At 42.1% G+C, this 12,701-nt stretch overlaps 2 protein-coding genes across 3 annotated transcripts in view; both read left to right on the forward strand.

Annotated features, from left to right (window-relative positions):
* The first annotated feature begins 80 nt into the window (after window positions 1–80).
* Window positions 81–10,733, forward strand: si:dkey-32e6.3 (uncharacterized). The gene is made up of 6 exons (XM_056385670.1): window positions 81–872; window positions 1,464–1,640; window positions 2,982–3,196; window positions 5,492–5,652; window positions 5,750–5,882; window positions 7,168–10,733. The coding sequence occupies exons 1-6, from the start codon at window positions 593–595 to the stop codon at window positions 7,342–7,344; spliced, it is 1,143 nt and encodes a 380-aa protein (XP_056241645.1). The 5' UTR covers window positions 81–592; the 3' UTR covers window positions 7,345–10,733.
* Window positions 10,734–12,180: 1,447 nt separating this feature from the next.
* Window positions 12,181–12,701, forward strand: part of LOC130174955 (kelch domain-containing protein 8B-like) — a 163,413-nt gene continuing 162,892 nt past the window's right edge. The window contains exons 1-2 of one of the 2 annotated variants that reach the window (XM_056385208.1): window positions 12,181–12,406; window positions 12,520–12,620. The gene's annotated coding sequence lies outside the window, so the exon portion shown is untranslated. The other variant, XM_056385207.1, reaches the window with a different exon arrangement.

Raw genomic sequence — 12,701 nt, forward strand, 5'->3', positions numbered from 1 at the left:
ACAGTCAAAAATTTCATGTATTTTAAAAATTTATTGATATTTGTTAACTCAGGAGTTTATGTACATCGAATTTGCCAAAAATGATTAATAGTTCAATTAAGAATATAACATTGTGTCATTGAATTGCTTTCAACATAGATTAAAGTATGCTATCACTTACATACAACTTATATACAGAATAATCAGTTTTCTGTCAGTTTTTGTTTACGCCACAGAAATCACATAAATAATTGATTATATTCTATTTAAAAGGTCATTCAAACTTATTCAAACACAGTTTTAAATTTAACATGAGAGTAAATGCCCATCTGCAGTCAGAGGTTGTTGGTTTAATTGGAGGTATAATTAGCAAGATTAACTCGGAACACCTGTGTGAATGTGACGTGTAATGTTTTTTGGGTGCACCTGAAGATGGCGCTCTTTCTATGTCTGGTAATGTACAACTACTGACGGGCTGAGGAAGAAGAAGACGGCATGGAGAAGGAGGAAGTACCGGGAAATAATCATGAGTCAGACAGCGGAGGTGGTTAAGTAGCAAGTTCCCAATTTAAATACTTCCATCCCGCTACCTGTCAGTTCTTGCTTCTCACTCATGGCGGACTTTGGCGATAACAGCAGCCGGCAGGCGGAAGAACACGACGGGACGAACAGCAGAAACGTCCCGGAGCCTCTATGCGGGGCAGATGATGAGCCCGGGGTGACGGTCCCTCGGGAGATCTGCCCCTCAAATCAGGACCAGAAGAGAAAGTTAGTTCTGCATGTCGACCTGAACAACACCATCCTGGTGTCGGACGCCGTCACGGGCGAGGGGACCGTATCTGCTCTGGACTATTTCCTCTCGACCGTCACCTGGGGGAAGATGAGCAAACACGGTGAGCTGGAAACTGACCGAGTCGGTGTCACACAAGTATGATAGGAATTTGTTTGCGTGCTCAGGTCAGGTGACAACAGTGAAGGTATTGTTCCTGTGCTGTGAAGAGAACACGCCGAAGTCCGTTTAAAAGTCTCTGAATCCTGCTTTACTTCTCCCGAACATGCAGGTGATCACAAAGCTGTAAAACCGACCCGAGAAAAGTTCATACGTTATTGAAATTAAACGCGTCATTTAAATTTCGAAGATCCCGAATAGCAGGTCATTGAAAATATAACTAGTTTATATGTATAAAGTCATAATTTATTATGTGTTTTATTATACAAATATGAAAATAAATATTAAATTAGCCTTTTATCAAATTAAGTTTGGCAGAATGTGATACAGAGGAATGTTTCTTCCCTCAAACATGATTATGTATTTAGCTCAAAAGGACCCTGTCCAGTAAAAAGCCCGTACTGCAAATTCCTTTTACGTGATTGTGATTTTGTGTTTTGTTTTTTTGTTTTTTTTTATTAACTTAAGGATTCACTCTGTCTGTGATACGCACATAAATCTGTCTGTAATTGCTCATCTCTTCACCTCTGTGCAGGAAAATGGGAATGGCTGAGTGACTCGCCCTCCCTGCTCCCGCCGAGCCCGGACGCTGTTAGTTACTACTCTCAGTTTGGAAGGACGTATAGTTTCACGTCTGCTGCTGGACGACGTTTCCGCGGGGTTCTGGATGAACACCTGAATCTGCTCCGCTGGCCCGAGGGCGTCAAGGCAAGTAACCCCCCCCCCATACACACATAATACAATAGTGACAAGACCGTGGCACCTGCACTGGTGGCTCACCTGGTTAAGCATAAGGCTGAGTCAGCAGCCTGGGTTTGAATTCAGCCTTTGAGGCATGTCACCTCTGTCTCCCCTGCCTTTCCTGTCTATCTCACTGTCAAAATAAAAGTGGAAAATGCCAGAAAAGCCTTAAAGAAGGCACCAATTTCTATACAGTATAACATTTAACTTATGTGGCAGTAATAACAAAATTCATTTAAACATGGATGAACTGTTTAAACAGTACTTGACTAGTTTTTTTCTCCATATTACTCATTATGTTTTTACATTCAAACCAGATGTGATACTCGCTGCTCAGACCGTGGTTACAAAGGTTGCAGACCCTCGGATCCAAGCCTTTTATTTAATCTTGTAGTCACCCTGGGAATTGTGGTGTTGCTCACCCTTAAACTACAATTAGCCTTTTAGTTTACTGTAGAAAGATTATACACTGACACTTTTCATAGCTCAGATTTCGCTGTCAGCTTCTGTTCAACAGTTTGTTTCTGTGAGACAAGACAAACCAGTCATCTGGTATGTGCTTAACCTGAGGATAAAAGCAAACAGTTGTGCATTATGCGACTGAGTTTAGTTGTTTTGTTTGTAGCCCACCACCCCAGAGCTAATAACGCTGCTTCTTAACTGCGTCACATAGTGGTTATCTACTCAGCTCCTTTTTAAACATATTTTTTCAGGCTGATGTTTGAACCTATTTAAAGCTTGCAGAATCTCAGGAGTAGTTTTTAGATTGTAGTTTAAGCAGATATGTTTCTTCTTTAAAATCTAAATAACGTAGGAACTCTGTAGCTTTTACAGTTGTCACAACCTGTTAAAGGGACTTATCAGTAATTTAATATTGGCCTCCTTTCAAATTGGGAGATTTGCAGTTAACAGAAACTGACTTTTAGTCAAGCTTCAAAAACACTGGATTCTACATTCACATAATAATAGATAATGTATGATTTTGAAAAGTTTCTTGTAGCATTTCTTATTTCTATATTAGAGGTATGAAATGGCACATTATCCAACCATTACATTGTCAGGCTGCATTGGACTGGGACGTTCTGTGTGGCCACTCAAAACTTCTGCATTATGCACTTAAAAAAACGAACCAGTGCGATTGTCTGAGGAACTGAACCTAAAAATAAGCTGGTTTCTGTGTGTGCAGCTAGTTGACTGCTTTAATGGTAAAAGTTCTGCTTTCATAGTTAGATTCAGCCAGAAACCAGTCTTCTCCACTTCCTGCAAACCGATTTGATGCGGCTGTGTGTTACTGACTGGTTCCTGCAGGGAGACAAAGAGCTGTCTATAAAAGGAGAGGACGGGCGGCTGTACCACTGGATCCTCCCCTCCTTCTTCCGGCTGCTCAGAGACCTGGTGCAGGAGGGACGGGAGTTCGCCATCCTGTTTCGAACGTTTGGAACGGACCTACCTCGTGTACTGAGAGCTGTGGACAAAGCGCTGAACGAAGGGGCTCATCCACTGTTCCCTGATCTGCCTGATCTGAAGGTGAAGTGAAAAGTTACATATATTCATTACAAAGCCATGAGGGACCATTTACCCAAATTTAATATTTTTCCCTCAGTGGGGCTGAACAGATAATTCCATTTCATTTATACATTTCACACAACTCTGAATAAATACAAGTTAAAGCATATAAAACACGATAATAGCAGTGGGTGAAAATGGGACGGAGGTTTGTGCATGTACAAATAATTACAGCCACAAAATACCCATATCCTTATATCTAATACCTAATCACAATAACCATAAAAACAACAACTAAATGGTCCCAGAGCAGCTATCCCATCAGCCCAAACATTCATCCAGCTGGCAAGATGCACAATGAGATATAAATGGTAAATGAAAATAATAGCACAGTAGAGTAACCAGCTCTGAAGACCCCAGCCTTTCAGGGTATACAAGTTTAAACATGTTTTGGTAGCAACTGCTGCTTTAAGTCCTTATTAAAAACAGACAGATGTTATTGACGGGGTAATGTCGTGTCAAACAGTTTGACATCAGCTACAAAACTTTGCAGGTTCGTGACTGCATCTAGGACAGTTGGTTCGACAGACAAACAGACGTTTAAACACAAGCCAAAGCCACAACCCCCCCCCCCCACCCCCCCCACCCCCACACACACACACACACACACACACACACACACACACACACAGAGACATTGTCATGCCATGATCGCACTCTCATACACACACACACACACATACACATACACACTCGCAAGGTAAAAAACAAATCCAGCCAACGCTCTTGCGGCTGGTATAAGTCTGAGAAGCTTGGGGGAGTTTTTCAGATCTCTGTGTGACTACGAGTCTACAGCCGAGCTCGCGGCTCTGTGTGGCTAACATGCTCACAATGACTATGGTAATATGCAGATATTAAGCAACTGATATGAAGCAAAAAAAAAAAACCCAAAGTGCAGCTGCGGCTGATGACAAGTGTTACAGGGATTTGGTCATAAACCAAAGTGTCTGACAGATTAAACATTTGATCTGATAATGGTCCTGAATGATAAGACAGAGGACCACAGATCCAATCCATCAGTTATGTGTGTGTGTGTGTGTGTGTGTGTGTGTGTGTGTGTGTGTGTGTGTGTGTGTGTGTGTGTGTGTGTGTGTGTGTGTGTGTGTGTGTGTGTGTGTGTGTGTCCCTTTGGGGAGGTTTGAATGTGGAGATGTTCTTTTGAAGAGCACGACCTTCTATGCCCTCGTGCATAGACCTTCCCATCCACACACACAGGCATCTGCATCTCCTCGACTAAGTGGCCAGAGGGGGTTTATGGTTTTTGTACCTGTTAATCCGCTGGAGTGGAACACATTGATTCTGAGAGAATAGTGAAGAGTGCAATGGAGCAATGAAGAGGGGAGAGATAGAGAGTCTGTCAGCCACAGCGAGCTAACTGGAGCAGAGCACAGTAGAGATCTTATTCAATTTCCTGTATATTCATCTGTGCGTTTAGACAGAAGGAGCAGGGGGGGAATCAATCACAACACATGATGTGATAGTTCAGTGTTCGGAGCAGTTTTCCTGCCTCACTGAGTTCCTGGGTGCAACTGCAGGACAGCAGCTTATTTATCATTATGATGGGTGCAGTGGGGAAAAACATGCCTAATCAAAGCGGTACACTGCAACTTTGGGCAATTTACGAGACCATTTTACTATTCACTGACTCCATGCAAATGTCCTAGTATTTCTGTAGCGTGGGAGTGTCCATGTGCTACAGTTGCTGCACTGTAAACGCTCTCTGGTGCTGCCAATCGTTACCACACCACCAATAATCCATCACCTGAAGAAGACGTTTCACTTAATATTGCCATTTTAGATTTGCAGATGCACAGTGTGGTGGTTTAATCTTTTTAAGATGGTGTTTCCTGCTTTATGCATGACAACTGTATTAAATCCTGTGCTGTGCTGGAACCAACCGGCACCAGATTCGCCTGCGTACATTAAACACGTTAATTCTCTTCAAGACAAGGACTCAACGTTAGGTGATGAACGGGATACAGATTAAATCAGGTCAGTTAGTGTTGAGATTTAGTGCTGCATAAAATTTCAATGAAACTACCACAAACCAGATGAGAGTTAGTGAGCCAGCTGTTCTCAAAGGTTGCATTCAGCTGAAGTAGGAGTGCTATTTAGTTAAGGCTGTTTGCAAGAAGAGTTTTAAAACTCTGCCATAACATGATGAAGTCCAGACTCATTTATCATTTTCATGCTGTTTTGATTTGTTTTAATAACAGAATTTTTTCCCTCTGACTCTTCTTCTTGCTCTCGGCTCAGTTGAACGTGAATATGACTCCAGGCAAGATCCGCTGTAGCAAGAGAGGAATCGTCTTGAGTCGAGCCGAGGACCGTGTGTCCACTCAGGATGGAGAGCGAGCCCTGTATCAGTACTTCACCTCAGTCCAGGGCCTGGGAGGCTTCCAGGACCACTTTGACTGGTGTGTATAACACTCCTCGGGGTTAGTGGGTTTTGTGGCCTCTATCCCTCCATCCAGACTTTTTCCAAACCTTACTGTGCCCTTGTTTCTCATCCAGGTGGGTCAGTCATACCTACTCCATCCATGGGGGGAAGCCGTTGTGGGTCGACCCCTTCGACCAGAGCGTTCAGCATATCTTCATAGACGACAATATCCGGCAGAACGATAAGGACACCATAGTTTATCCCAAGGTACTGTCACCTCCTCCAAAGGGACATCAACATCAACTGCTACTGGCACTGTAACTACACAGTTGAACTACAGTTTCTTGGCTCAGTCTAAAGTTACTTACAGTTCAGAAAAATATCTAAATGATATTTTCATTGTGGCAGTTTCCTTCCCACTGTGGAGATGGGTCAGCTTTTTAATTAGAGCCAGGATCTAACATTCACTCATTTGGCAGACGCTTTTATCCAACGCGACTTACAAGAAAGGCAAAGATTCAGTGCAGCAGGACACCTCAGTCTAAACATTAACTACTGCATCTGTTCAGTAGGTGCCAGGAGATCAGGTAAGGAAGAGCTCTGAAAAGGCTTAGTAAGTGCTAGTTAGACATGTCGGGGTGTCAGAGGAGATGGAGGCTCCTGCTCTGATAACATTCAGTAGCTTGTTCCACCATCGGAGAACCACAGAGCGGTCTGGACTGAGGTCGTCTTGTGTGCGGTGATGCCAGACGACGTTCCTCGGAGGAAAGCCATGGCAGAGAAGGAGCATGAGCCTGAATGATAGTTCAGGTAGACGGGTGCAGACCCAGAGGTCACTCTGAAGGCAGCAGTAGTGAGTTGAATATGATTCGAGCGGTCATGGGTAGCGGAGGTCAGTGAGCAGCAGAGTGACACGTGCCCTTTAGGCTGATTGAAGACCAGACTTACGGGTGTTGAAGAGATAAGTGGGTAAACATGCTCATACCTGCCATTTTTAATGCCTCTCTGTCTTAGGTGTGTTAACACTTGTGCTTAGAGCCGTTCCCTCAGATCACCTGAGACGCATGTTCATGACGGGCCTGAACAGGGCCGTGGTAACATTGCTGCATCATTTTCAATCTATCTGCTCTTGAGTTAATGGCATCAGGCAGCAGCTCTGAGGAAGCTTCATACAGATATATGGTTTTATTTGTTCGACTGGTTGGTGTGGATATTGTGTTCTCATCTGCAGTCGTTATTTCAGCTGTGCTCAGAGAATCACTTCTATTAATGGATGGAAGTCGGCAGTGAGAGCTCAGTGTTTCCCACTCAGAAGGATTTTGGCAGGTGATAGATCCTGTTTAGAAGCACAGGCTTCTCATATAACCACAGATCAGGTCGTGATCACAACAAACCATCATTCCCAAACATTCATTCAGTGTAACGAATCGTCCACTGTCGCTTTCTCAGCCGTTGTGTGCGTATATTTAATTTAAAGTGGCCTCTGAAAGATGTGGTGATGAGGAAGATAAGCAACATGAATTTCTCTCCTCTTTCCCCTGGTTTCTCTCAGGTTTTCTTGAGCCCAGGTGGTGATGAGACTCGTACAGCCAGCACCTCCGAGCTGTATGACGTTACCTTGGTCCAGACTGACCTCCTCCGGGCCATCTCTGACCCCAACTACTTCACTCACTGCGTCCGCATCTGTCTGGAAAACTATGAGAGGAACCTCCAGCAGGGGTCTGACTAGAACACACTTTATCTATGTGACACACTCCAGTAAATCCAGATAGGACCATCCCAGTACAGACAGAGGATGGAGACACAGTAGACTGTAGATGGGATTATTTAACACAAACGTTGACGACTTATTGAGGGATTTGAGTTAATTGAAATACAAATATAAGAAGATTACTTCTGGAGGAAGGTTATGTGAATGAGTGTTACTGAGGAGGGATGACTGTTATTATCTCAAAATGAAGGCTTGTGGAATATTTCCAGAAGAACAAACCAAATGCACCTCAGCGAGATTTAGACATGTGGCAGTTTGATAAGTAAGTCAGTAAGTAAGTTTTAATGAATCTCAAACGGTTTAAAAAACCACAGACACTTGATCTGCTCCAGGACAGCAGAGAAACAGTGTCGGCTCATAAAGAGAGCCCTTCACAGTCAGACTGTACCGTCTGCTGTCCTGAGGTGAACCACCACAAAGAGTTGTTGACTTAATTAAGCACCAAATTGCCCAGACCAGACTCTTTGATTGCAGCAAAGGCTCTGACTAATCACGCCACAGGATAATTACCCTAACTGTTTGAAATTTGTGTCAGACGCAATAATTGGGGTCAGAAAGTGTTGCGTTAGTTGTCTAGAGCAGAATCCATGGGGGTTTCTGCTTCTGATCATTATTTGTCATACTCAGGGTCTGACATGCTCCCTTAGATCGTGTTGGAACTTTATTTTAACTCTGCTTTGTTTACATCCACTCAGAACTGACACTTAATACTTTAATATTTCCAGACGACTGAAAAAGCATCTGATTACTGATGATCAGATTTATGACTGTGTAACTTAAAGGTCCCGTATTTGACGCTTCTCCAGTGTTATATTTGAAGTGTTGATCCATAAGAAGATAATATTTTTGGTTTTTAGTACCATCTCAGTGTAGTTTTACAATTTCTCAGGCGTCTCTCTGTAGCCCTAGTAACAAGAAGTCAGTCAGCCAATCAGAAGAGAGCTCTGAGCCTCTCTTCTGATTGGCTGGCTGACTGTTTCCTAAGTGAAAACAGTGAATATGTTGTGACATCACAAAGTTACAGAAGTATTTATTTATACAGTTCTCAGTGCACTGAGCGCTTTGATACTTTCATAGTATTAATATAAAACCTAGAGCTGCTTTATAATCGAAAAAGACGTGGAAATCTCACTTCATACAATATGGGACCTTTAAGGGTGATGGGTAATTCATGACATTTGGCTGAAACTCTGTGACTGCATAACAAGTACGAATCACACCATGTTAAGTTTATAACAATATATACATTTTCTCAATGTAGTCTAATCCATATCCATGATGCGTGTTTCAGAGCGGTGTGATTAGACGGCGTCGTGTCTTCTGGAAGGCGCTGGGACGTAATTAGGTTGAATAAGAGCTTGGGATGTGTTTGCACTGAATTATTTACTGTAGATTTTATTATTTGAAAGCCCCCCTGTGTGAAACATTTAATAAGCTGAATGTGTTATGGTAATTTTTGCTTTAAGGGTTTTAGGATATACAATATTTATTGTTGAGCTTCCAGGGAGATTTTTAATTTGTTTACCTCAGGTCATTTTTAGAGAAACAGCTGAATGCAAACCAAGAATCTAAAGACCACTATACTTTTTCAGTATACAGTAGTTAGAGCATTGATCTCCTTGATAAAGATTAAGTGCGGGTGCAGAGGGTGATAACATTACAGTATTTTACTCTTGCTCAGCTTTCACATCTGAGTTTCACTTCACAAAACTCTGAAGACAAAAATCCCTACCACTATTTCCTCCTCAAAATCTAATTAAGGCACAAAATTAAAATCTGTGCACCAAATTATGCAGCGAGGTCATCAGAGCATCACTACGCTGTACATGTTTATCACAGAATTTTAATAAGTGTTGCATTTTTAAATAAAATGGTCATTAATCAAATAATGCTGTCATACGGTAATTACATTAGTTCTCATCAAAACAGTGTGAGCAGTAGTCGTTCCTTCAAGTCTATGCATAACAATACTAATGAGGACAAGTGGGCAGTTGATAATGGTGAATAGTAAGAATGACTTCTGAAAACTTTGTGTATTTAATATTAGATTTTACATTATAGTAAACCCTGCAATTCATATTATGCAAAGGGATTACTTCACTGCATCAGTTGAGTTTTTCTGTTCTGTATTCAGCCCAAAGTGTGTTACTCTTTATTCAGGACACCAGCTGTCAGATATATTAATTACTTGCATAGGTTTGATCATCTAAAATACAGTACACTAGAGTAATACTGTATTTCTCAAAACAAGGAAAAATGCTTGCAAACATTGATTTACCAATCTGCTTGGTAACAAGCAGTGAAGCTAATAACTAGGCTAATATGAGGCGGCTTTATTTTGAAGATGGAGCATGTGACCGAGGAATCTGCAGCGTTTACGTAAAAACAGCATTTTGTTCTAAGGGGAGAAACAATAGCTTGTTATTGTAGCTACTGCCATTAAAACTTAGCAATTCTAAAATACTGTAATATTACACACTCGAGTCACATCCAGACCACATGTGATGCACATCACATCAAAACATGATTGTGTTTCATTTATATATTTTCTTCTGATGTTAAATATTGCCATTCACTGTTAAATAAACCTTTACAGTTTTTGTTACACTGTTTGATGTTTTGCATAATGACAACATAAGAACATAACGGCTCTAGAGATAAAGGAAGTAAAGTCAAATTGTTTTAGCTCTCGTCTTGAAGAAGAAGGTCAGAATAAGATCAATGGGGGAAATAGTTTGGGACCAAACACACAGCTCAGTTCATGTATAGTTCATGTATAGATCATCGATTGTTCGATTGGTGTATGTTTGAGCAGCTCAGGTCCACTGGGGATTAATTACAGATGATGCAAAGTGTTGAGGGCAAAGGTGTGATGAGTATCTGCCTTGAACATTTAAAACATCTTCCTACCATATCAAAGCAAATGTTCTCATCTATACATTCATCAGCTGCTGCGGTGACTTCAAATGGAAATAAACCGTGGAAGCAGGAGACCAAATGATGAGGGAAATGCTTGTCAGATAAAATACTTCCCGACATGGGTTTAAAATTGCAAAACGGGGCTTGAAAAAAATGTCTGAAATGAGGTCTTAACGAGGTGTCTCTACTTGTACTCCCCTAATATGCTTGTTTAATTGACTGCTTCATTATGGCAGAGGTCAGGCACGTTAATGCGGGACGAGTCCTGTGTGCGTGTCCCGGCCTGATTGTGATTTATGATGGTAAGCGCTCCTGGCTGTTGAAAATTTGATGGTTTACTAACAAAGCAGATGGTACAACAGTGTCAGCCAAGACGACTGTAAAGGGAACTAGTGGAGCTGTAACATAAAAAGTGTAAATCTCATCGACTCATCTGGTTCTGTTGTGTGTTCTCTTCTGCTTGTTTAGTTTTATTATTTTTCTATTTTGCTCTGATCAATCAGTGATTGGTATTCATAGTGATACCGAGAGTGTCACTATGAATAATGGAAAATCAGTCTTTTGCACTGTCATTTAATAACTCAGCATTTACTGATGGGGCTGATGAATCTATAATTTCACTGATCTCTCAATAAGCAATGTGCTTCCATGTTTTGAGCATTTACAAAGTAATTTTGCCTCATGTACTGTTTAAAATATTTCTAAGTGAAGTTTTGTAACAGCATAATTTAGTATATCCTTATTCTCCAGGATGGAGTAAGTGTTTTAAAAGATTCCCTTACTAAAAGGGGCACATGTGTTATATATGAAAAACTATCTGAGCTGATGTGTATTAACCTGTGGTAGTTATGTATCTCTGCTGGTATCGCTGCCTACTACTCTGTCAAAGGGTTGACTGAAGTAAAATAAGTCAATTCCAGCAACAAGTGAAAACTCGTCGATACAGCTCATGTAAAGTTACCTGTACATGAGCTGGTGTGGCACCTTCTGTCCAGCGGTAACTTTGGTTTCATTTTCAGTCAGTAAACGCTCAAAATTCCCAGCAGACATTTTGACTTGTTATAGCAGGAAAAGCACAGGTGGAGTTTATAACATTAAGGATGGCTCACATGCAGGAGTGTCCCAGTAAAAGTAAGCTGTACAATACCAGAGCATCTGTTTAGTAGAATCAGCTACCGTTAACGCCGTGAAACACGCCTGTGGAAGTGAAACGACACTAGAGAGTCCAGTGACCCGCTCAGTGAAGAAACTCTTTCCCCTCTGACCCCTGCCAACTCAGCACTCTACACCCAAACAATGACACCGGGAGCTTTACAAAAGGATGGAATAGGAAGACAGACTTCATAGATCCATCCACGTTAATTAATCACTAATTATAATCCAGTAATGTAATATAAATATAAACTTTATTCTGAAAAGTAAGGCCTACTTTTACTTTTGGTAATTTAAGTAGATATCGTTCAAAATGCTTCTTTCACTTAGGCTGAGTAAGATTTTGAAGGCAGGACCTTTACTTGTAACAGTAGGCTACTTCTAAACAGTAGTATTACTAAAAGTACAGATACCAATACCAAACTTTTCTACTGGCTCAGTATACACCTGGTTCCATGGTCCACATCTGGCCCATAAACAACATGATTGTCAGACGCTACCTCCTCCTCTGGACCAACTCTGGCGCACACTCAGTTATCCTGGTTCTGATCCAGATGAAAACAGTCTTATAAAAGAATTAGAGGTAAATTGCTGTGTAGATGCGTTGCTCAGTGGGCTGCTGTACCATTTTAACCGACTGTGTTTCATGGTTTTAAGTGATGGTCGAGAGTTTCCTCAATCCACATGAGGGCAGCAGTGCAGCTCTTGGTGCACCTCACCTTCCTTCCCTTCAGGTGAGTCCTGAGTTACCTGATGCTGTGGGTGAGCGGCGGAGAGGCTGAAACCAGCGGACGCTTCACCGCGTCTGCACGACGGAGAAAGAGGGCAGTGAATGTTGGAGTTAAAGTGGTGACTAGTCGGGTGCTGTCACTTCAGCGTGGTGGAGGGACAGCTGGCACAGTGAGCGCAGGAGTTGGCGGGGCTTTCGGGATTGCGTAAATGCGCACTGGTGAGTGAATGAGGGGAGGGGACGGGAGGAGGAGGCAGGAGGGGGGAGAGATGTTGAGTCAGTGGAAGGAGGACGATGGTAACAGGGTTTCGATGGATTCTGTCACTGAACAGGTACGCAACAGGAGCGATATTCCCGCCTTTGTCCTCATACTGGTTCCAGCTCCGGCGAACTCCGACGCACCTTTGAGACCGTCCACCTGCCGGACAGAAAGGTACGAACTGTACTCACCCAACTTTCCTCCTCCGCTTTTATTTTAATGTGGTTATTTTAAATGGTCAGCTGACGCACAGGC

The sequence above is a fragment of the Seriola aureovittata genome, chromosome 9, assembly GCF_021018895.1.
Source record: "Seriola aureovittata isolate HTS-2021-v1 ecotype China chromosome 9, ASM2101889v1, whole genome shotgun sequence".
Taxonomy (NCBI): domain Eukaryota; kingdom Metazoa; phylum Chordata; class Actinopteri; order Carangiformes; family Carangidae; genus Seriola; species Seriola aureovittata.

Coding starts and splice junctions, on each gene's coding strand:
- si:dkey-32e6.3 (XM_056385670.1), top strand. CDS start 593: ATGGCGGACTTTGGCGATAACAGCAGCCGGCAGGCGGAAGAACACGAC. Junction 1,641..2,981: donor GCCCGAGGGCGTCAAGGCAA/GTAACCCCCCCC, acceptor TCCTGCAGGGAG/ACAAAGAGCTGTCTATAAAA. Junction 3,197..5,491: donor CTGATCTGCCTGATCTGAAG/GTGAAGTGAAAA, acceptor CTCTCGGCTCAG/TTGAACGTGAATATGACTCC.